The sequence below is a fragment of the Hyla sarda genome, unplaced genomic scaffold (genome assembly GCF_029499605.1).
Source record: "Hyla sarda isolate aHylSar1 unplaced genomic scaffold, aHylSar1.hap1 scaffold_1387, whole genome shotgun sequence".
NCBI lineage: Eukaryota > Metazoa > Chordata > Amphibia > Anura > Hylidae > Hyla > Hyla sarda.
The window spans coordinates 4,331-29,786 of record NW_026608016.1 but is presented as its reverse complement, the minus strand read 5'-3'; the positions used below and the strand labels follow the sequence as shown (position 1 = coordinate 29,786).

Below are 25,456 nucleotides of genomic sequence, written 5' to 3'. Positions count from 1 at the left end.
ATTGTTCTGGCGGGACCTGTCTTCCAGGTCCGCCATCTTTGCTCTCATTAGCTGTATCTCGTCTTCCACCTCATAGTGTGCATCCAGCAGCTCATTATGCGAGGACACCAACTCTCCCATTTTGTTCTCGATATGATTAACCCTGGATTGCACCTCCACTAGGTCCCTTTTTACTGGAGACAGCATGGTTGCAACATCCACATGTATAGACTGGTGGAGAGCCATAAGCATGTTCTTTAAAGTCACTTCAGTAACTGGGGCATTAGAGGAGGGATGACTCGCCAGACAGTCAGCAATGAAAGTATCAGTTCCACTCACTTCCACCCCTTGCTGTTCGTCCTCTGAATGTAGTCGCTGTCTCTGCTTGGCAGGGCTGCCCGAGAGTGGTGAAGCAGGCGCAGAGGCCGGCAGCCCCGTACCGTGTAGTCCACGGCCGCGTCCTCCGGAGCTGAGAGGTGAGCTTCCACCTTCCCGAACATCAGGTAATGGGCTCGGGGGTGCAGACGCACTCCTCCGGTTGTCATCTTGGGAGGAGGGTAGCGCTTCTTTATGTCTCCGGGAGCCCGTTGAGTCCACACTAGCAGGAGAGCGCGGGGCCGCGCCATCTTGGAAATCCCCCGGGTCAGCCGCGAGGTAGAAGTCTGTGAGTTTGCGGAGTCTGGGGTTCGCTTTTCCTCTCCTTCTAGTTCTAGATGCCATCATGCGATGGAATAGGTGGGTTTGGCGCAATTATCTTTCTTAAAACGGGCAGTAAGTCGCTTTAGTTGCTGGCAGTGCTCGGAGCTCTCTGATCAAGCAGCCATCTCCGGCAAGCGCCAAGCCACAGTCCTTAAATTAATTAACGTTTAGGCCCTACCAGGACCTTCATCAGAATATTACAGGACTGGTGCGGAGAATAGAGAAGTTGTCCAAGAGCCGTGTAATGCGATTAATAGTAGTGTTGCCTCTACTCTCCGCACCAGTCCTGAAATATTCTGATGAAGGTCCTGGTAGGGCCGAAACGTTAATTTAGGGACTGTGTAAATAAAACTCATTGCATCATAAATTGGAGTGCCAAGTTTTTCTTGAATAGACATTTTAGAGTCTCACATGGATGCCAATGGAAAAATCTGATGTTTAGAGGTATGGACTGTGTATACCTAGGAATTCGAGGAGGAGATATCATGTGTCCATTAGGACAGAAAGAATGTAAGTGGATTGTTAAATTAAAAACTGCATCGCCTCCGGGACTCAATGAGAACACTAGTTTCTCATGTTTCTTGTAGATTCATCACTTCCAGTTTCTATTTATTTTTATTCTTATTGTATTTATGTGGGGGGCTACTTCTTGTGGGGTGAACGGTCAATCGCGATTAGAATATTGTTACTAATTATTTTTGTCTATTTTCAGTTATGGAGGTACATTGTATCTATTAAATGTCCCATTATTTGGATCAGGACCATGATGGATCAACTATCAACATCTGGAGTTTGTGGCTTTTTTTCTTATTTCTACTATGATATCTTATTCTTGTTTTGATTATATCCATTATGCATGAAATGTCCTTATTTATTAAATTTTTATTGTCCACATGTAGTGTATTATATTTAGTTTTATCTTGTGTGTGTATATTAAATATCAATTATTATATAATTATGATTTATTATTATTATTACACATTTTGTGTACATATATCATAGAATTGGGGCCCTATTTGGGCGTGACGCACTTTTGTTTTGGTTTGAATTGCACAAAATATTTTCTCTTTTTTGATCTTTGCACTGCACATGTCACTATCAGTATTATTTACATTGCACATATGTTTTTTATTATGTGTTGCAGATATTAGTTATCACACATTTTGTTTCACACATAAATCCCTTTTTTATCACTTATCAACATTCACCATTTTTGCACACTTATTCCCTCACTTCGCACATATTTTATCAGCTTTACACATATTTGTAACATATGGATTCGTTTTACACATACACACACTTATATTTGGTTCTAATTATGTTTTTTAATAGATTTTTGCTCATTGCAGGATACTGGCAATTATACCGGTCACCAAGATGGCCGAGGGACGCTGTGCGCTTGCATGCGCCTGGCTCGCGCTCCTGGGACCTCACCCCTCGCGTGACGTCGGTTTCGGCGGCCGAATGCAGAAGGCGATGGGAGGGTCATGAGCAGTGTGACATGGCAAGCGCCACATATTTTTGGCGCCACCCGATATGGTTAGTGATTGGCCTAAGTGTAGTATATATACCCCAGTATGCCCCACACCTCATTACTCCTAGAGGAAGCAGAGCGAAACACGTCGGAGTGTTACGTGGGGGAACATCCTGGAGGAACCTCTATCCTTTGCATTGGACTGTATCATGAGCTCCTATGTTTGGAATTGTTGTTATCAGTCAAATTGTATGTGTTTTTCCTATCTTTCATGTATGTTTAATTGAGCACTAGTTATTATATATATATATATATTGCACTTTCAGTATATACTTATTGTTTTTCTTATAGGACCATGTGCAATATTGATTAGTATATACTTATTACACAGATATGCTTTATAGGGCTAAGTGCAATACTGATTAGTATATACCTATCACACATATATGACCATTTAGGGTCTCCTATTAATATTATAGGCACGCCTCCTATGGGGCGAGGTGCAATACTGCAATATAGTGTAACAGAGTCACGTGCAATATAGGATTATGTGCAATACGGTAATATAGTACCACGGAGTTATGTGCAATATAGATGTATAGTGCTCTATATGTAGAAATGATTTCCAAATATCAGTTGTCATGCTTTAACACATTCATAGATTTATTCATATAAAGATAGTGTATGAGCAGTCCTCATCTTTCAGTGCTGTTCAGGATGTCCCACCCATCAATTATTTTAACATCGTCTGGTGTGCCATTTTGTGTTTTTTTACTGGGGAGGGAGGGATTGTCAATCATGTTGTTCATTATACATATTTTTCTCTAATAAAGTGTACTTTTTTGATAATTATACCTTGTATTATATTTGATAAACATTATAGGGCAAATACTTTGTAGGTTTATATATTATGTATAGCGGTTTGCCTTTTTTTTGTGGGTTATTAGTACCCTCTTTGTGTTGCGTTTATTAGTCCTTAGATGAAATCTAACAGACATTTTCTATTCAGAAAAAGTTTTGCTTAGATTTTAGTTTTACATTTTTTACATTTTTAGATCTACTCAGTGGATACGGTCAAGGGAATTATAAGTGCCATAGATTTTGAATTTTTTTTTAATCTCTGGTAATTAGTGATCTGTGTCCCTGATAACTTTTGTGTAAATATGTACTTCTGATAAGCTTTTTGTGCTATTTCAGAGTTAAAGATAACTCTGATATCTTTTTTTTTTTATATCCGTCAAGTACATTTTGTTGATTGTACTGCTGAGGTGATATGCCAGTCTAGTATCTGTGTTAATTGTACTGCTGAGGTGATATGCCAGTCCAGTATCTGTGTTAATTGTACTGCTGAGGTGATGTACCAGTCCAGTATCTGTATCAGAGGATAACTTTGATTAGTATCAGGAGACAAGTTTTGGTTGTCACTGGTTGAACTTGATGGACGTATGTCTTTTTTCAACCATACTAACTATGTAACTATACACACCCTTTTTGTTTGTGCTGAGTACCAATTTTTTTTTTCAATAAACTTTTTATTAATTTTCAAATGCGTACAAACAGAGAAGTTCAAGTTTTCGAACAGGGTATGACACATCATATTACAGACAAATAGGCAGTATTCTCTGTTATATGAGATTCATGACCGAACATCAGGAGGTGTTGTAAAAAGTCTTAATGAGTGAAAGCTAGGGGAAGAGATAGTAGAGAAAAGAGAGTAGGGAGGAGTAAGAAAAGGGGAGGGGAAAATGGTTAGGAGGGGGAGGGAAGGGTTGGGAGGGGGCGACACTAGTGGCTGACTTGGTTCTCTATCCGCGGAGACCAGATCTGAAGAAACTTTTCATGTGTTCTACTCACTCTGTGGGACATCTACTCAAATTGACAGATCTGTTGGACCTTCGGCCTCCACTAGTCCAAGGAGGGTGGGGTGGGACTGAGCCACTTCAAAGGTATCAAAGATTTAGCAGCCACTAGAAGGTGAGTTAATAAGTGGTCTCTGTGAGGGCGGTAGGAATCGGATAGTTTGCCTAGGAGGACCATCATCGGTTGCAGTCTAAGCGAGATGCGCAAAATAGCATTGACCTCTCGCTCAATCTCCAACCAGAACCTATTTTTGGTTGCGCATGTCCACCATATGTGAGTGTGGGTACCGTATGCATCCCGCATCTCCAGCAGAGACTGGAGGAGGAGAGGCCATGAAGGTGTAAGAATTCAGGGGTCCTATGCCAACGAGACAGCAACTTGTAATGCATCTCCCTTAGCCTGATACATCTGGAGAAGCCTTGTGAGTGAGTGAGAATGTATTCGGACTCCACAGTAGAGAGAGAAATGTTCAACTCCCACGAGATCAAGCAAGTCTGTTTAGAGGCTGCCGACATATTAGCTAGTATTTTCTTAATGTGAGACAATTTGGATAGTCGTGGTGAGGGAGCAGTAAGAGAGCTCTCAAACTCAGTGGGTTCCCTGAGATTACCCGCTTTTCGCAAAAATTGCAAGCAGCAATACTTCAAGTGTTCTAAATGGAGGAAGGATAGATGAGAAGAGGGTAGAAGTGATCTAAACTCATCCACTGTCGGAACTCTCCCGTCCACAAAGAGCTGCCAGACTGTGTAAGAATTTAATTTCTCCCACAGTGAGGTGTATGTCGAGTACTCACAACCTCCAATCAACGGTATCAGACCAGCTGGGAGAATAGGAGAGCTAGAGAGTGCCAAACAGAGAAAATGTCGAGAAAGAGGAGAGAGTCAGTTGACTATGGTGACCCATAATGACTTGATGAAATCACCCCCACACACCCAGCGGGCCCACTTCCACTCAGAAGTAAGGTGTGAGTCAGGGGAAGCGCGAATGTGTGGTTGAGAGAGTGTATCCATCTTCTAAGCTGTATAGCCCTATAAATGGCCGAAATGTCAGGGATCCCTATTCCTCCACTAACTGATGGTTTTGACAAAAGAGTGTGTGCTATTTTTGGTGTTTTGTGTTTCCACAAGTATGAGGAAAGCAACCTCCTGACTGCAGAGAAGTACATTGGGGGAAGGGCAATCGGAAGCATTTGGAGTTTATATGCTATTTTAGGAACTACATATGTCTGAAGGACATTCCTCCTCCCTATCCAGGATATCAGGGGGAAGTCGTACTCCTTCAGTAGGATTTGTATGTCCGCCAATAATTGTTTAAAGTTCGCATTATACAATTTAGCTAGCGTTGGAGTTATATGAACACCCAAATACTTCAGGGAGGAAGGCGCCCATGGGAACGGGGAAAGCAATTTAAGACTGTTGACCCTTGATTTTGAGAGGGTAATGTTTAAGAGTTCCGATTTGGTTATATTGATTTTGTAGTTGGATAGGCGTCCAAATTCTGTAAATAACGAGACCAGGCAAGGGAGACCCTCATCGGGGTTAGATAAGAGAAAGAATTTTAAGGTTTTAAGTTCACCATAAGGTGTGATTACTCCCTTCACTGTCTCGTGTTGTCGTATTTTTTGAAGGGATTCCATGACTAAAATAAATAAGGTGGGGGACAGGGGGCATCCCTGCCTGGTGCCGTTGGTGATGTGAAAGGGTGGGGATATCGTGTCATTGATCAGTAGGGAGGCATAGGGGCTAGAGTACAAGGAGAAGATAGCCTCAATAAAGGATGTCGGAAAGCCAAACTTCTGAAGAACACCTCTCATGAACGACCAGCTTACTCTGTCAAAGGCCTTCTCGGCATCTACGCCGAGAAGGACCAGAGGCAGTTATTTGTTGTGAGCATGTTGTATGGAGGCTAAAAGCTTGAAAGTGTTTGACCTGCCCTCGCGTCCTGGGACAAAGCCGGACTGATCTGGTGCGATCAAATGTGGAAGAAACTTTTTAATGCGCACAGAAAGGAGGAGTTTTGCCCAGCTGAGTACCAATTTTTGTACTGCCGATCCTCTGGGAGATATTGTTAATAGGGTAATTACACTACTCACTATTCCCAAAAATGTTTAAACTTTGAAATTGTTAAACTTTGATAGATGTGGACAGTTTGCAATCATTATTCAAAAGCCAGACTTAGATGAAAAGGTAGAACTGGATTTAAATGTGTCAGTTAATTGAGCCCTAATGTTTTATCTCCGAAGAAATGGGTGACTGAGCTGTGCAAAGGGAAGGATGTATGAGTGTGCAAGATGGGAAGTGTATAGAAGTTTCAAAACTGTGTCTGTGTCGTAAATTAAGTTGTTGAGTAGGATTGATTGTCTCATTATCTCCTAAAGAATGTTCCTTGGTGATTTTGGATATGGTAGTTTGAGTGGACAAATGGCTGTGTGCATTGTGATGAGGAAGTTGGCGGGTTTGGTCCGGGAGTTGATGGTGTGTGCAAGTGGTGAGGCAGGTGAAGTCGGAGCGGATTGTTGTAAGTAGCTTGATAAGAAGAGAGAGAAACAAAATAGAGACTTAACGTTTTGATTAGGGATGACCCGATACCATTTTTTTTAAGACCAGGTACGAGTACCGATACATTAATTCTAGTACTCGCCGATACCAAGTACGAGTACTTATATTTTAAAGGGAATCTTACACCAGGGTGACCCGGTTTCTGGCACTGTTTACCGTATATGTGGGTCCTTGTGTACAATGGAGGTGGCTGCTGTAATATGAGCCAAGATTTCTCTCTTCTCCATTGGACAGAACAGGGAATTTGTATTGGCGGACTGATGATCACATGGTGAGCAGCGGTAGAAACCAGGTCACCTGCACTATCTACCTATTTAAGTTAGTGCAGGTGACTCTGTTAGTAGGTAGTATCCCCTTGTAAGTAGTATAGATAGTTGCAGACATTAGACAGCAGCCCACCCTGTAGACCACAGCCCCTCTGCAGACATTTGTATCAGCCCTCCTGTAGTCAGCAGGATCCCCCTTTTAGACAGCAGGACCCCCCTTTTAGACCGCAGGACCCCCCCTTTTAGTGAGCAGGACCTCCCTTTTAGCCAGCAGGAACCCACTTGCAGTTGCTTACTTGCCTGTCGCCGCTCCGCTGTCCCGTTTCCTGTACTGCTGCTGCTCCATCTGCATAATGTGGTCTTATGGAGGACTCGTCACTCTGCTTCCTCTATAGCGTTACGCTGGGCGCAGGGGAGGAGGTGGAGTGACGTATGTGTCACATGCTCCTCCATAAGACCACATGATGCAGATGGCAGAACGGAGCAGCGGAGCACTCCACCAGGTATCGGCTTTGGTATCGGGGAGATTAGACGAGTCCCCGATACCATGCAAATATCGGGTATCGGGACATCCCTAGTTTTGATGGAAAAGCATGTGGATATTAATGCAGTTGAAAGTTTGTAATATACTGATGGTTGATAGATGTATTCATATACAGCAGTGCTATATACAGTATTCATATACAGCAGTGTTATATACAGTAATCATATACAGTTATAAGCTAAAAGGCAAAGGGAAATGCGAAGGTGACTGCATATTTAAGAGCAGGGGAAAACTATGTTGCAGAATGCGCAGAGGAAGGTAGCATTAGAAAAGGTGAGTGTGTTTATGTAAGTGATACTATGGTACAAGAATGTAGATCAGGAAGGGTACAAGATTGTAGAAGAGTCCAAAAGTTTGTTGGAACTGTAAAAAAAGTGTTAATACTTTGTTCAGGAATGTACAGAAGGTGTCAGGGTGGACCACAGGGGTCCCCTGGATCAATGAATGGAGATGAATGAATGGAGTGTTTTTTTACCAATGATAGGGGTAAAAGTGAAGATGATGAGGAGGAGTGTTTAGTGCTATGGAATGCAGAGGGTGTGATAGATCTCTGGGAAAGCTGTGTGTATGTAGTTATATGATGACGTTCATAGGATGGTTCTTATGATATAAAGTATGTTGTATATTTGTATTAATGAATCAGGAATATAACCAGTGAATATTTTCCCTGTGAAGCTGTTTGTGTTGTAATGGATTCTTTTTTTTAGATTGGTGTAGATCAAAAGAAAATCTATGTGGTATTAATTTAACCTATTTGATGATATTTCATTAATTTCCTAATAAGTTTTGGTTTTTACAGCTGCACAAGATGGATGCCAAAAAATGATGTGTATCAGGAAATGTGATTAATTGTCTTATTATATTACAGGGTGTAACAAGAGAAGTTTGGCCAAGAAAAATAAAATAAAAGATAAAATAAATAAAAAATAAAAATCAGAGAATCCAAAATTGATGCTGAGTTAAAAATATAAGCTTGTTCCAAGTAATGTAAAGATGTAATACATAAGACAGGATATATGGTGACCACATGCAGAATGAAGTTCTACTACAATAAACCACTCGATCTGAGCTGGTGGGTCAGAAAGTAGGGTTGAAGGTATTCACTGAGATGTGTAATGTCAGGCCCAAGGCCTGATTATTAAAATCCTATATGTGTATTATAATTATAACTGTGTGTGATGTATTATCCAAGACATGGGTGAGAGGTCATTCAGACGGTGTATCATTTTTGTGTATTGCATTTTATTGGGGGTCTGGCTGTTTGTTTGTATCTCCTTTGAAGTCAAAGGCCCTTTTGAAGCAGCAGGTTGTAAGGGCACTCTGGTCCCATCATATAATCAACCAGATAAGAGGGCCAGGAACAGAGATACCCCCCCCCTGGTGGGATCAGAGGGGAGGGGGGAATGGAGTCCCTCCAAAAAGGCAGATATATAATACTTAACAATGCTAGACTCAGGGTGTTCAAGGCTGTGCCCAAGGCTGACAAGAGCTGGACTCTCACTCACAAAGGATGGCTATATCATCATGCTGTAAGGACTTCATCTTTTGTTTTCTGAACTTGTCTTGCAAAACTCTTTTATATATTTTTGTACCTGAATGTCATTTGTTCCTGTATTTTTATATATTTAGCACTGGGATACCTTTTATCAGATTAAATGTTTAATTAATCAGCTCTGGTCTTTCATCTCTAAATATATGAGCTCACCTTTCAGAAGGAGGCTCTGGTAAAACACGTTTATCTAAGGGTTAATTTGGTGACTTGCTGGGACTAGTAGTGTATACCCAGAGGTCTGGTGGCCTTAACCCTCGCACCATCACACTCTAATGTCTTGGCTGGACCGATAGGGTGTGATCGTGACATGTAAGATATCTGAAGGTATGACACAATGAGTATGGGCCTATTGAAGTAAAGGTTTTCTTGAATCCTCGTGCAAACCAATCTGTAGTTTGTAATTCAAGTGTTCAAAGTCCTAGAGCTGCCAGAGAAGGTGGCCATCATAATGATTAGAGATACATGAAGGAAACAGCCCCAGAAGCCAAGAGGACTGAATGGTGAAGGAGGCTGCTAATGCTGCAGTGCTCCTGTTCTCCCACAGTTCTGGTACAGCATGTACAGGTGGATGGGGAGTGAGGATTTTTCTGGTTAAGTCTCTTACAGGAACCGGCAATGCATGCTGAGAGAGACCAATGGAAGAAGAAAGAGGTGGTACAGGGCAAAGACGGCATCTGAAGAGTTGACAAGAAACTGTGTGTGCCAGCAGTCTTGTACCCTATGGTAACATACATTGCCTCATACGCTAAACAGAAGGAAGCTATTTGTGTAGTAATGTCCATATATTGGGTGGCCTCAGGAGTCAACAATGCAGAATGAGGGTTTGTGCAGACTTCATTATCTGCATCTGTTATGACCTAGGTAAAACAATAAAGGTACCCGACCAACACACTAGAATCATCTTACCTGTTTCAGAGACTATGAGTAGACTTCATCTAACTGCCTAAGGTGGACCAATATAAGTATAGCCTTGTCTGACTGTACTGATTCCATGACCATGGATGCAATAAATATGAGCGTGTGAGGCAAGATTATAGAGGAACATTTTAAAATATATATTCTCTTTCTAAATAATTCCTGATAAAGGAAAAAATCTCCAATAGCGGCAGAACTGTATACTTTAAACACTTAAAGAACCCTCTATAATCTAGGAAGCAAAGGAAGGGGGGCATAGACATAGCAAGGGAGAACTGGCCTGTCACATTGTTACGCCTCTCATTCTCTCATTCGCAGCGCCCCGGTCAGACCTGCTGACCGGGTGCGCTGCAATATCACTCCCAGCCGGGATGCGATTCGCGACGCAGGAGGCGCCCGCTCGCGATGCGCATCCCGGCTCCCGTACCTGACCCGTTCCCCGTCTGTCTTGTCCCGGTGCGCGCGGCCCCGCTCCTTAGGGCGCCCGCGCGTCGGGTCTCTGCAATTTAAAGGGCCACTGCGCCACTGATTGGCGCAGCAGGCCTAGTCAGTGTTATCACCTGTGCACTCCCTACTTATACCTCACTTCCCCTGCACTCCCTCGCCGGATCTTGTTGCCATTGTGCCAGTGAAATGTTCCCTTGTGTGTTCCTAGCCTGTGTTCCTGACCTCCTGCCGTTGCCCCTGACTACGATCCTTGCTGCCTGCCCTGACCTTCTGCTACGTCCGACCTTTCTCTTGTCTACTCCCTTGTACCGCGCTTATCTTCAGCAGTCAGAGAGGTTGAGCCGTTGCTGGTGGATACGACCTGGTTGCTACCGCCGCTGCAAGACCATCCCGCTTTGCGGCAGGCTCTGGTGAATACCAGTAGCAACTTAGAACCGGTCCACCAACACGGTCCACGCCAATCCCTCTCTGGCACAGAGGATCCACCTCCAGCCAGCCGAATCGTGACAGTAGATCCGGCCATGGATCCCGCTGAGGTCCCGCTGCCAGTTGTCGCCGACCTCACCACGGTGGTCGCCCAGCAGTCGCAACAGATAGCGCAACAAGGCCACCAGCTGTCTCAACTGACCGTGATGCTACAGCAGCTATTACCACAGCTCCAGCAATCTTCTCCTCCGCCAGCTCCTGCACCTCCTCCGCAGCGAGTGGCCGCTTCCAGCCTTCGATTATCCTTGCCGGATAAATTTGATGGGGACTCTAAGTTTTGCCGTGGCTTTCTTTCGCAATGTTCCCTGCACTTGGAGATGATGTCGGACCAGTTTCCTACTGAAAGGTCTAAGGTGGCTTTCGTAGTCAGCCTTCTGTCTGGGAAAGCTCTGTCATGGGCCACACCGCTCTGGGACCGCAATGACCCTGTCACTGCCTCTGTACACTCCTTCTTCACGGAGATTCGAAGTGTCTTTGAGGAACCTGCCCGAGCCTCTTCTGCTGAGACTGCCCTGCTGAACCTGGTCCAGGGTAATTCTTCTGTTGGTGGATACGACCTGGTTGCTACCGCCGCTGCAAGACCATCCCGCTTTGCGGCAGGCTCTGGTGAATACCAGTAGCAACTTAGAACCGGTCCACCAACACGGTCCACGCCAATCCCTCTCTGGCACAGAGGATCCACCTCCAGCCAGCCGAATCATGACACACATGCAGCTTCATGTAAACATTTTCTTTTTCAGCTCACTGTGAACGTCTTATCAGCATATAGCAGAATGTACCAAATCAAGGTCAAATGTACTTCTTAATAATAATAATAATAATAATAATAATAATTAGAATTGTAACTGATTGAAAAGTAGAAGCTTAGTAAATCTAAGTTGCCAAGTGTCGGACTAGCAGCTGAGAGCCTTCACGGAGACACGTTTTTCAAAAATCAATAATCAAGAGGTTTTTCCTACCGTGGTCATCTAAATAATTGTCGCTATCATTATACACTATACATTCACTAATGGTCTATAACTAATATCCACATTAATACACAAAGTGAAGTTGCATAATTATATTTGCACATTGGGTAGGTGTAATAAAAGTACACACAATTTGTGGACCATATAATTTTAAATTAAAAGGTATGTTCTCCAGTATATGATAATGGAGAGCACTTTACCTTTCTTCATTTCGGTTGAGTCAATTTGCTGTTGACTCATGGATATGAAGGGGGGGGGGGTGTTTTGAATATGTTGTGCATTCTGATTGGATTAGAAAAGTGGAGAGACATGAGTCTCCATTTTGATCCTGGCAGCCTGCACCGCCCCCTACCTGACGTGACACACACCCTCATGTACATGATTCTCTAAATGTTCAAGTCAGTGGAACATGGATCTGACCACGTAAGTAGATGTCATTTCTGCTATTAAGGCTGCAAATGTTTCCCAGGATTTATTCAGTGTTCTGATTTGAGGTCCATAGTGGGATTTCAGTCCTGAGGCTTCCTCAGAGGGAAAGGTTGTTCTCTTGGCCCCTTGTATGTTGTAGACCTTTTTAGGGATTTAGACTGTGTTGTGTGCCAGATGTGGTCAGGAAAGAGGAGAACATCCAGGAGGAAGAATCTTGTAATGTCTGCTCTATCCTGACACATTATGTATATTACACCTTAGTCATGGGCACCATGGTATATATAGTGTAATAGCTGAGACGGTTCCGTAGCCTGGACCAGAGCATTATATGGAGACCAGGCCTCAGAGCGACTATTAGGGCGCAGAAGTCATTGTCCTGAGGGGCTGTCATGGAGGACGACTGAACAAAAAAGTAGAAAAATTATAGATGGGAAAAAGACCCCCATATACTTGGTATGGCCCAGTCTATAATGATTCCAGGTCCATTCATTATGTTCTTTACCCCAGAACAGGATAATGCTGCCCGAATGTTCACCATCACTACAAAGAGGGACCCAGTGCTGCTGGATAGATGTCTATGTTACTATGTAGTGAGTGATATTATATATGTCTCTTCTTGGGGACGTGGCCTGAATGCCGGACTGAGCGGTCACACCTAGTGTGAGCTCCCACTGTCCTGGTCATTCATCCTGTCCTTTTGTATCCTGTTGAGTCAAACTTACCCGATGCCTAAGGTATCCTGCTGTCCTCCGGTGCGCAGTCTGTGGTGCGCGTTGGTGGCCATGGTGGTCGGCTCCGCTTATTCGGCACAGAGAGTGGGGGTGGACGCCTGCTGCTCCAGTAGTGGTGTGGATCCCGGCAGCCTCTCTGTGGTCCGCTGGAGGACTGCGAGTCCTTTCCCTGGCTGCTTGGGGGGGGTCGCAATCCCCTGAATTACCTCTTGGTCCCGCGCCATCTTCGGCCTTCGTAGGAAGTGGCATATACTGCTCCCTGGTCTCCATAACTCCCGCGGATGGTGGAGGACTGAAAGGAGAGATCCTTGGGGCTCTGCTCTCCTGGAGAAGGCCTTGTTTTGTCCGTGGGGGTTCGCTCTCAGTCCCTGCCTACTCTGCAGTGTTTGAGCCTCCTGTGTTATAAAAGGGGCCCTCTGTCCTGACCTCACTGCCGCTGTAACTAGGATCCTCTGCTCTGCCTCTCTGTGAGTACTCATAATGACTGTGGTGCTGATCTTCCTGTGAGGTGGTTGTGGGTTGCTGGGACTTCTAGTACTCTAATCACCTGCCTGCAGTCTACTTGCTCTGCAGTGTCCCTTGCTGCTGGACCCTGTTCCTGGTCTCTTCCACTGCCTGTCTGTGATATCATTGCACTTGTGTGGAGCTATGGGGGGCTCCCGGGGAAAAAACAAGAAGTCCAAACTGCATGCTGAAGCCTCTTGGCAAACTTCTGATGAAGATAATTCCTCTGATGATTAACGGTCCCGGTCCTGTGGCCCCTCTCAGCATAACATCTGTGCCCAGACCCCACATGTCGCCGCATGCAGCAAAAGTGTTGAGACAGTTTTCTAGCTCCCAGGAGGGGTCAGGGGACGACTTGCCTGATCCATCCTTGTCACTGTTTGAGGGCTCCCTGTGTCTGGCGCAGCCTCCTAAGCGTCCTCCGTATAATGCCGTTACCATAGACCTCTCTGAAGTCTTGGCAGCTATCACCATCTGTCAGTCCATGATGGTGTCCAAAGTGGATGAGCTGAGAGAGGACTTTGTTATTCTTTGTCGTCAAACGCAAAAGCTGAGTGAGCACACGGTCGAGGTGGAACCTAGGGTTTCCGTGGTGGTAGATACCCTGCTCCCTGAGCTGCAGCAAGTAGTTACCCTGCAGTGACAAGTTAGAGGAGTGATGGAGAGAATTGATGACCTTGAGAATTGCCTCCGGAGAAATAATATCAGTGTGGTGGGCATCTCTGAGAAGGTAGAAGGGACTGATCCTGAGGCGTTTCTTGAGTCTTGGCTGAAGGAGATCATGCTGACACCTTTTCTCCTTACGTTACCACTGAGAGGCGCATCGAGTCCTGGAAAGACCCCCCCCCCCCCCCCAAGGTGGTACGCAGCACCCAGAGACGCTATCTTGAGAGCCGTGCGGATAACGGGAGAGGTCCTCTACAGTGACAGCAGGGTGTCCTTTTATCCTGACTTTTCTGCGGAGCTCTTAAAGCAAAGAACTCAGTTTACCGAGGTTCGCTCTAGGCTTGGAGCAGAAGGCTATCGATATTGTATCCTGCTGGCATGAGGGCGGTGGATGGGGAATCCACGAAATTCTTTACCTCACTGTAGAGGCCTTGTAGTGGGCAGATAAAACCCCTCCTGCTTCCCTGCCGGACTGATCTGCTATTCACTTAGTGTTTTTCAGTCGCTCTGCTATGGTTAGTATTTAGGGTCTACATCTACACTTGGTGTTAGACAGGGAGTTATTGGGGAATGTTTTGTTCTATTTTTGCTCTGTTGTTTGTGCCCTATTTGTCTATGTGTATGTGGTGGTTCTCCTCCGGGGTCCCCCTTACCCTAGATGGCGCACTTGCTGTACTTACCCCTGCTCGCTATGAGTTACTGTGGGGGAAAAAGTATTTAGTCAGCCACCAATTGTACAAGTTCTCCCCCTTATAAAGATGAGGCTGTAATTAGCATCATAGGTTATAACCTCAACTATGAGAGACAGAATGAGAAAAATTAATACATTAAATCACATTATCTGATTTTTAAATAATTTATTTGCAAATTATGGTGGAAAATAAGTATTTGGTCACATACAAACAAGTAAGATTTCTGCCTCTCACAGACCTGTAACTTCTTCTATAAGAGTCTCTTCTGTCCTCCACTTGTTACCTGTATTAATGGCTCCTGATGTGAACTTGTTATCAGTATAAAAGATACCTGTTCACAACCTCAAACAGTCACACTCCAAACTCCACTATGGCCAAGACCCAAGAGCTGGCGAAGGACACCAGAAACAAAATTATAGACCTGCACCAGGCTGGGAAGACTGAATCTGCAATAGGCAAGCAGCTTGGTGTGAAGAAATCAGTTATTAGAAAATGGAAGACATACAAGACCACTGATAATCTCCCTTCATCTGGGGCTCCACGCAAGATCTCACCCTGTGGTGTCAAAATGATCACAAGAACGGTGAGAAAAAAATCCCAGAACCACACGGGGGGACCTAGTGAATGACCTGCAGAGAGCTGGGACCAAAGTAACAAAGGCTAGCATCAGTAACACACTACACTGCCAGGGACTCAAATCATGCAGTGCTGGACGTGTCCCCCTGCTTAAGCCAGTACATGTCCGGGCCTGCCTGAAGTTTGCTAGAGAGCATTTGGATTATCCAGAAGAGGACTGGGAGAATGTCATGTGGTCAGATAAAACAAAAAAGGTGAACTTTTTGGTGAGTTGCATCCAAATAACACCAAACCAACTGTGAAGCATGGGGGGTGGAAACATCATGCTTTGGGGCTGTTTTTCTACTAAGGGACCAGGACGAATGAATGGGGCCATGTATCATGAGATTTTGAGTGAAAACCTCCTTCCATCAGCAAGGGCATGGAAGATGAAACGTGTCTGGATCTTTCAGCATGACAACAATCCCAAACACATCGCCCGGGCAACAAAGGAGTCTCCTAGCCAGTCTCCAGATCTCAACCACACAGAAAACCTTTGGAGGGAGTTGAACGTTCGTGTTGCCCAGCAACAGCCCCAAAACATCACTGCTCTAGAGGAGATCTGTATGGAGGAATGGACCAAAAAACCAGCAAGTGTGTGAAAACCTTGTGAAGACAGGAAACATGTGACCTCTGTCATTGCCAACAAAGGGGATATAACAAAGTATTGAGATGAACTTTTGTTATTGACCAAATACTTATTTTCCACCGTAAATTTGCAAATAAATTCTTTAAAAATCAGACAATGTGATTTTATGGATTTTTTTTCTCATTCTGTCTCATAGTTGAGGTTATAACCTATGAGGAAAATTACAGCCTCTCATCTTTATAAGTGGAAGAATTGCACAGTTGGTGGCTGAATAAATACCTCCCCCCCACTGTATTCTTCCACAATGGGGACATTGAAAATAGTTAGTTGGAATATCAGAGGTCTGAACCCTAAATAGAAGTCCTTTGTCCGGACTTTGTTAAGGGGCACTCTTCCCATTTGTTTGCTTGCAGGATACTTATATTACTGTCCAGAAGGTGTTGGTGCTTAGATGGGCGTGGGTGGCGAGTGGCTATCACGCCTCTTACTCGTCATTTTCTAGAGGTGTATCTTTGCTGTTTCTAAATCACTTCCTCTGGTTGTGTCCCAGGTGGTCTGTGACTACTTTAGAAGATTGTTCCCTGATATCTTTTATTTATTGGTCTCTATGTTCCTCCTCCTCCTCTCCAGGTTTCTTTTTTAGACGTGATCACAAATAAGTTGGTGTCGTTCCTATCTGACCCTGTTCTTTTTATAGGTGACTTCAATGCTGTCCCTGACCCTCAGATGGACCGTACCAATGCTGCGGACCCAGGTTCTTCCTCTCTTAATGCCTGGTGCAGGTTGGGTCTCACGGACATTTGGAGATGGAAATTCTCAACCGAGTCTTTTTTCTCCTATTACTTCTTGGTGCATAAATCGTTCTCCTGCACTTACCTTGCCTTTTCCTCAGCGGATCTTCTACCGAGGGTAAGAGACATCATGTACCCTAGTAGAGGGATCTCAGACCATTCTGCCATTATACTTACCCTTAATTTAGGGCCTCGCTCCTCTTCCAAAATCTGGCAGATGCATCCGGGGTGGCATTTATAGCAGGAGTGACGGGACAAAGGGGTTTTTACATAGGGAGAGAGCCTTGCGGTCAGGGATTAGCACTCTAAAAGCTGAGGTGGTCCGAGATCTGGATAAGGAACGCTCCTATTGGTTTTACAGAAAGAAAGGGTACAGAAGAAGCTGGTGAATAGGGAGGCGGCCCTTTTTGAACTTTGGACACAAAAATGGTAAATTGCTCACCTACCTAGTAAAGGCGAGCCGGCCGGTGGCATCAATTCCTTGTACTGCAGAGGGGAGTGGTCCCCTGGTGACGGATCCGGTGGCCATTAATGCAGTGTTCAAGAGCTTTTATAGTAATCTCTCCTCTAGGGTCCCCAGTACCAGCTGAGCTCCTGCCTTTTCTGGAAGGTTTGTCTCTCACCTGTTAACTCCTGCTCAACACTTTTTGGCTGAGAATGTGGCACAGGCTATACGCCATTTACCCCCAGGGAAGACACCGGGTTTACATGGTATTGTGGGGCATTGGTATTGGCTGAATGAAGAGAGGCTGGTCCCATTCCTTTTGAAACTCTTTACGCCAGCTTGTGACCTTGTGCCCTCCCTGATTCTATGCGGGAGCCTAGATTGTGGTTCTCCCCAAGCCAGGGAAGGATCCAACTTTGCCAGATTCATATTGTCCTATTTCGTTGCTCAATGTTGATATTAAACTTGTGGCTAAAATTTTGGTGAATAGACTGAACGGGATCATAGCCTCAGCTTCATCCTGACCAATCCGGGTTTATGCCCAATAAAGCCATTGACATTAATGTCGGTAGACTCTACCTGATTATTGCTGCTGCTGGGAAAGAGGTCTCTCCGGGGTTCGTAGTCAGTCTAGATGTATATAAAGGACTTTGATTGAGTGGCAGTATTTATGGATCGTTACGAGTGTTGGGATTTGGGCCTTGGTTCTGTTCTTGAGTCCGGCTGCTATATAATAGTCCCAGAGCTCCAACCCGCACGCACCTAGATGTTTCTGGGGACTTTACCTTGGCCTGGGGGACACCTTAGGGCTGTCCCGTTTTCATGTCCCTCGGAGTGCCGATTTTTATGTATCTCCGTTGTGACATGTGGTGCAGACACAATTTGGCTCCCTGGATATAACACCAGCTTCTTCCGAGGTGAAGATGGTCTTGGGGACCACGGATCTTGTCAAGCCCCTAACTCAAGCTTATGCCTTGCTGCAATTTATTGGGCTTAGCCCTTTTGCTTTAGCTGAGGTGGGTGGAAGATATCCCTAGAATAGGGGGGAGGTGGAGTGGACGTATAATTCCACCGTGGTTGGTGCCAGGGACAGGCTGATTTAATCCCATTTTATCTTACGTTTATTTTCTACCTCTGGGGGATTGAAACGGATTGGTGTCTCCTCTTCTCATGTCTGTTCTCGCTGTGGGGTGGAGGTCGGGACATTTCTTCATGCCTTCTGGACTTGCCCCTGTGTGGTGCCATTTTGGAGAGAAGTGATGCACTTTTTGACCACTTACCTTTTCACCCCAGAGATTCATCTGTTAAGTCTCCTTAATGAGGTGGAATCGGGTTCCTATAGACATATTGTAATTCGTTTTCTGAGCCGTTATATAGTGATTATGGCCTGGAAAGACCCCAACCCCCTGCCCCTGTCTAGGTGGATCAGCAGGGTAAATAAATATGTCCCTTATACCGGAGTAGGAAGTGTCCACGTTTGATAAAATATGGCTGCCCTGTTGCTTTTGGAGGCCCCGACTGATATCCCTGGCAGATTGCCCAAAGATGTCTTGTGCCTCCTGGATTTCCCCCTTGATGTTGGGGGGGGGGGGGGGGGGGTGACTCCGGGTGGTGAATCGTGTGTGTCTGTGTATGTCTTTTTGTTTTGGGGCGAGTTACTCTCTGGGGTGGCTCATTATCTGACTGTTTCTGCGCCCTCAGAGACTGCGCCCTATAACGATTGTATCTTTCTTAGATTAGATCTAACGGTACGAGATGATGGCGGCTCCACTTATCTGTCTCTGTCATCCATTTCCCTCCACGGATTGGTAATGAGCCCAGAGCTGTGATTTATTTCCTATTTCTTATTGCAAATGTTATAAATAAATATATGTCTCCTCTTACCTTGTGATGTGAGGGGCCGGTGATCCTCCATCATGACTATGTCCTGGTACAGATCCTTGTGTCCTTCTACATACTCCCACTCCTCCATGGAGAAATAGACCGCCACATCCTGACACCTTATAGGAACCTGACACACAATGATACCATCATCACCAGACCCCTCCATTACTGTATAATGTCCCAGCAGTGTCACCTCTCTAATCATCACCAGACCCCTGCATTACTGTATAATGTCCCAGCAGTGTCACCTCTCCCAGTCATCACCAGACCCCTCCATTACTGTATAATGTCCCAGCAGTGTCACCTCTCTAATCATCACCAGACCCCTCCATTACTGTATAATGTCCAGCAGTGTCTCTTCTCCAGTCATCACCAGACCCCTCCAATACTGTATAATGTCCCAGCAGTGTCAACTCTCCAGTCATCACCAGACCCCTCCATTACTGTATATTGTCCCAGCATTGTCACCTCTCTAATCATCACCAGACCCCACCATTACTGTATAATGTCCCTGCAGGGTCACCTCTCCAGTCATCACCAGACCCTCCATTACTGTATAATGTCCCAGCAGTGTCACCTCTCTAATCACCAGACCCCTCCATTACTGTATAATGTCCCAGCAGTGTCACCTCTCTAATCATCACCAGACCCCTCCATTACTGTATAATGTCCCAGCAGGGTCACCTCTCCAGTCAGCAGCTTAGTGATCCTGTGGGTGAGTTCTAGGATCTTCTCCTCATGTATCAGTGAGTGAGGTGGAGGTTCTGTGATGGGGCCCCGGGCCCTGCTCCATCCTCCTGTCACGTGGGGGGTAACAATCTCTTCAGACAACTTCTTTATTATGATGTAATCCTGTATATGGAGAGAAAATTATCACTATATATAATGTAAATCACTGACTCTATATGTTACATATTTGTATAGGTTACTAACCCGTAATGTGTGGGCCCTACTACTGTCTAATGTGTATGGAGGGCTCCCGGCTCTAAAGAATTGGACATTCTGGATATTAACCGCTCTATTGTTTAGTTCTCGGGGGTGATAATTTCCTCTGGGGGTGTCTGGCAGCATCTTACTTACATTTCCCAATACAGAACACACTCAGTCTCCACCGTTTCGAGCTCACATGTGTACAGGGAAGAATGAAGGAGATAGGCGACACTGAAGGAGATAGGTGACACTGACTGTTCCCCAGCAGTTCTCTCCTGTGTATGGACGGATTCACCAGACTTCACTTCTCCAGTCATCACCTGATTATTACTAGAGAGAAAAGTCACCAGAAACTACTCACCTCTCCAGATATCACGTGGATCATCTCTAGGGCCACGTCTAGTGTCCTCCTAGTCATGTGGATTATGTCCTCATCTACCCCTGGGGGGTCATTCTTCATCACGACTATGTCCTGGTACAGATCCTTGTGTCCTTCTACATACTCCCACTCCTCCATGGAGAAATAGACCGCCACATCCTGACACCTTATAGGAACCTGACACACAATGATACCGTCATCACCAGACCCCTCCATTACTGTATAATGTCCCAGCAGTGTCACCTCTCTAATCATCACCAGACCCCTCCATTACTGTATAATGTCCCAGCAGTGTCACCTCTCTAATCATCACCAGACCCCTCCATTACTGTATAATGTCCCAGCAGTGTCACCTCTCTAATCATCACCAGACCCCTCCATTACTATATAATGTCCCAGCAGGGTCACCTCTCTAATCATCACCAGACCCCTCCATTACTGTATAATGTCCCAGCAGTGTCACCTCTCCAGTCATCACCAGACCCCTCCATTACTGTATAATGTTCCAGCAGTGTCACCTCTCTAATCATCACCAGACCCCTCCATTACTGTATAATGTCCCAGCAGTGTCACTTCTCTAATCATCACCAGACCCCTCCATTACTGTATAATGTCCCAGCAGTGTCACCTCTCCAGTCATCACCAGACCCCTCCATTACTGTATAATGTCCCAGCAGTGTCACCTCTCCAGTCATCACCAGACCCCTCCATTACTGTATAATGTCCCAGCAGTGTCACCTCTCCAGTCATCACCAGAGCCCTCCATTACTGTATAATGTCCCAGCAGGGTCACCTCTCTAATCATCACCAGACCCCTCCATTACTGTATAATGTCCCAGCAGTGTCACCTCTCTAATCATCACCAGACCCCTCCATTACTGTATAATGTCCCAGCAGTGTCACCTCTCCAGTCATCACCAGACTCCTCCATTACTGTATAATGTCCCAGCAGTGTCACCTCTCTAATCATCACCAGACCCCTCCATTACTGTATAATGTCCCAGCAGTGTCACCTCTCCAGTCATCACTAGACCCCTCCATTACTGTATAATGTCCCTGCAGGGTCACCTCTCCAGTCATCACCAGACCCCTCCATTACTATATAATGTCCAGCAGTGTAATCTCTCCAGTCATCACCAAACCCCTCCATTACTGTATAATGTGCCAGTAGTGTCACCTCTCCAATCATCACCAGACCCCTCCATTACTGTATAATGTCCCAGCAGTGTCACCTCTCTAATCATCACCAGACCCCTCCATTACTGTATAATGTCCAGCAGGGTCACCTCTCCAATCATCACCAGACCCCTCCAATACTGTATAATGTCCCAGCAGGGTCACCTCTCTAATCATCACCAGACCCCTCCATTACTGTATAATGTCCCAGCAGTGTCACCTCTCCAGTCATCAGACCCCTCCATTACTGTATAATGTACCAGCAGTGTCACCTCTCCAGTCATCACCAGACCCCTCCATTACTGTATAATGTCCCAGCAGGGTCACCTCTCCAATCATCACCAGACCCCTCCAATACTGTATAATGTCCCAGCAGGGTCACCTCTCTAATCATCACCAGACCCCTCCATTACTGTATAATGTCCCAGCAGTGTCACCTCTCCAGTCATCAGACCCCTCCATTACTGTATAATGTACCAGCAGTGTCACCTCTCCAGTCATCACCAGACCCCTCCATTACTGTATAATGTACCAGCAGTGTCACCTCTCCAGTCATCACCAGACCCCTCCATTACTGTATAATGTTCCAGCAGTGTCACCTCTCCAGTCATTACCAGACCCCTCCATTACTATATAATGTCCCAGCAGTGTCATCTCTCCAGTCATCACCAGACCCCTCCATTACTATATAATGTCCCAGCAGTGTCACCTCTCCAGTCATCACCAGACCCCTCCATTACTGTATAATGTCCCAGCAGTGTCACCTCTTAAGTAATCAGACCCCTCCATTACTGTATAATGTCCCAGCAGTGTCACCTCTCCAGTCATCAGACCCCTCCATTACTGTATAATGTCCCAGCAGTGTCACCTTTCCAGTCATCACCAGATCCCTCCATTACTGTATAATGTCCAGCAGTGTCACCTCTCCAGTCATCCCCAGACCCCTCCATTACTGTATAATGTCCCAGCAGTGTCACCTCTCCAGTCATCACCAGACCCCTCCATTACTGTATAATGTCCCAGCAGTGTCACCTCTCCAGTCATCACCAGACCCCTCCATTACTATATAATGTCCCAGCAGTGTCACCTCTCTAATCATCACCAGACCCCTCCATTACTGTATAATGTCCCAGCAGTGTCACCTCTCCAGTCATCACCAGACCCCCTACATTACTGTATAATGTCCCAGCAGTGTCACCTCTCTAATCATCACCAGACTCCTCCATTACTGTATAATGTCCCAGCAGTGTCTCCTCTCCAGTCATCACCAGACCCCTCCATTACTGTATAATGTCCCAGCAGTGTCACCTCTCCAGTCATCACCAGACCCCTCCATTACTGTATAATGTCCCAGCAGTGTCGCCTCTCCAGTCATCACCAGACCCCTCCATTACTGTATAATGTCCCAGCAGTGTCACCTCTCCAGTCATCACCAGACCCCTCCATTACTGTATAATGTCCCAGCAGGGTCACCTCTCCAGTCAGGAGCTCAGTGATCCTGTGGATGAGTTCTAGGATCTTCTCCTCATGTATCAGTGAGTGAGGTGGAGGCTCTGTGATGGGGCCCCGGGCCCTGCTCCATCCTCTTGACTCATGGAGATGGCTGCTGGGGGCCACACACTCCCCCCATGTTTTCTTCACTATGGTGTAATCCTGTGTATGGAGAGAGACAATGAGGGGACTGACCCCAGTATTCCTCCCCCACTACAAAGAGGAGATTGTGCCCCCTGTATAGAGCTCTAGTGAGCACATCTGGAATACTGGGGTCAGTTCTGGAGACCTCACCTACAAAGAGACATCCAGAACATAGAGCGGGGGCCAAAGATGGGGGCCAACAATGGTGGAAATGTAGATGTGGGGACAACAATGGTGGAAATGTAGATGGGGGACAACAATGGTGGAAATGTAGATGGGGGGGACAACAATGGTGGAAATGGAGATGGGGGACAACAATGGTGGAAAAGTAGATGGGGGACAACAATGGTGGAAATGTAGATGGGGGGACAACAATGGTGGAAATGTAGATGGGTCACCTCACCTCTCCGGTCAGCAGGTGGAGGATCTCCAGGGTGAAGTGTAATATTCTCTTAGTCATCTCATTCCTGTCCTTGTCCATCCTTGGGGGTCATTCAGGAGAAGAGGAGACAACTGGATCAGATGGAAGGGAAGAGAAGACAACTGGATCAGCCGGAAGGGAAGAGGAGACAAGTGGATCAGCCGGAGGGGAAGAGAAGACAACTGGATCAGCTGGAGGGGAAGATAAGACAACTGGATCAGCTGGAGGGGAAGAAGAGACAACTGGATCAGCTGGAGGAGAAGAAGAGACAACTGGATCAGCTGGAGGAGAAGAAGAGACAACTGGATCAGCTGGGGGGGGGGGAAGAGGAGACAACTGGATCAGCTGGGGGGGGGGGGGGGAAGAGGAGACAACTGGATCAGCTGGGGGGGGGAAGAGCAGACAACTGGATCAGCTGGAGGAGAAGAGGAGACAACTGGATCAGCTGGAGGAGAAGAGGAGACAACGGGATCAGCTGGAGGAGAAGAGGAGACAACTGGATCAGCTGGAGGAGAAGAGGAGACAACGGGATCAGCTGGAGGAGAAGAGAAGACAACTGGATCAGCTGGAGGGGAAGAGGAGCCCGAAGTACAGTGTATACACTCCTCACTATACATTATATACATCAGTTATTATAGAGATTATATATATATATATATATAGTACAGTGTATACACTCCTCACTATACATTATATACATCAGTTATTATAGAGATTATATATATATATATATATATATAGTACAGTGTATACACTCCTCACTATACATTATATACATCAGTTATTATAGAGAATATTATATATATATATAGTACAGTGTATACACTCCTCACTATACATTATATACATCAGTTATTATAGAGAATATTATATATATATAGTACAGTGTATACACTCCTCACTATACATTATATACATCAGTTATTATAGAGAATATTATATATATATATATATAGTACAGTGTATACACTCCTCACTATACAGTATATACATCAGTTATTATAGAGAATATTATATATATATAGTACAGTGTATACACTCCTCACTATACATTATATACATCAGTTATTATAGAGAATATTATATATATATATATATATAGTACAGTGTATACACTCCTCACTATACATTATATACAGTTATTATAGAGAATATTATATGTATATATATAGTACAGTGTATACACTCCTCACTATACATTATATACAGTTATTATAGAGAATATTATATATATATATATATATATATATATATATATATATATATAGTACAGTGTATACACTCCTCACTATACATTATATACATCAGTTATTATAGAGAATATATATATATAGTACAGTGTATACACTCCTCACTATACATTATATACATCAGTTATTATAGAGAATATTATATATATATATATAGTACAGTGTATACACTCCTCACTATACATTATATACATCATTTATTATAGAGAATATTATATATATATATATATATATATATATATATATAGTACAGTGTATACACTCCTCACTATACATTATATACATCAGTTATTATAGAGAATATTATATATATATAGTACAGTGTATGCACTCCTCACTATACATTATATACATCAGTTATTATAGAGAATATTATATATATATATATATATATATATATATATATATATATATATAGTACAGTGTATACACTCCTCACTATACATTATATACATCAGTTATTATAGAGAATATTATATATATATAGTACAGTGTATACACTCCTCACTATACATTATATACATCAGTTATTATAGAGAATATTATATATATATATAGTACAGTGTATACA

General features: G+C 44.6%; 1 protein-coding gene across 3 annotated transcripts in view; it reads right to left on the bottom strand.

Annotated features, from left to right (window-relative positions):
- Positions 1-24,166, bottom strand: part of LOC130306681 (zinc finger protein 569-like) — a 37,811-nt gene extending 13,645 nt beyond the window's left edge. Inside the window, exons 1-5 of one of the 3 annotated variants that reach the window (XM_056552116.1) lie at positions 23,618-24,166; positions 23,053-23,232; positions 20,386-20,580; positions 19,779-19,946; positions 19,095-19,221 (exon numbers count right to left, since the gene is read on the bottom strand). In XM_056552116.1, coding sequence (XP_056408091.1) covers positions 19,095-19,221; positions 19,779-19,946; positions 20,386-20,580; positions 23,053-23,232; positions 23,618-23,695 — 748 coding nt within the window. In that variant the 5' untranslated portion in view covers positions 23,696-24,166. Of the gene's footprint in view, positions 1-19,094; positions 19,222-19,778; positions 19,947-20,385; positions 20,581-23,052; positions 23,233-23,612 lie in introns of all 3 variants that reach the window. The other 2 variants (XM_056552117.1, XM_056552118.1) reach the window with 2 other exon arrangements.
- Positions 24,167-25,456: the final 1,290 nt, after the last annotated feature.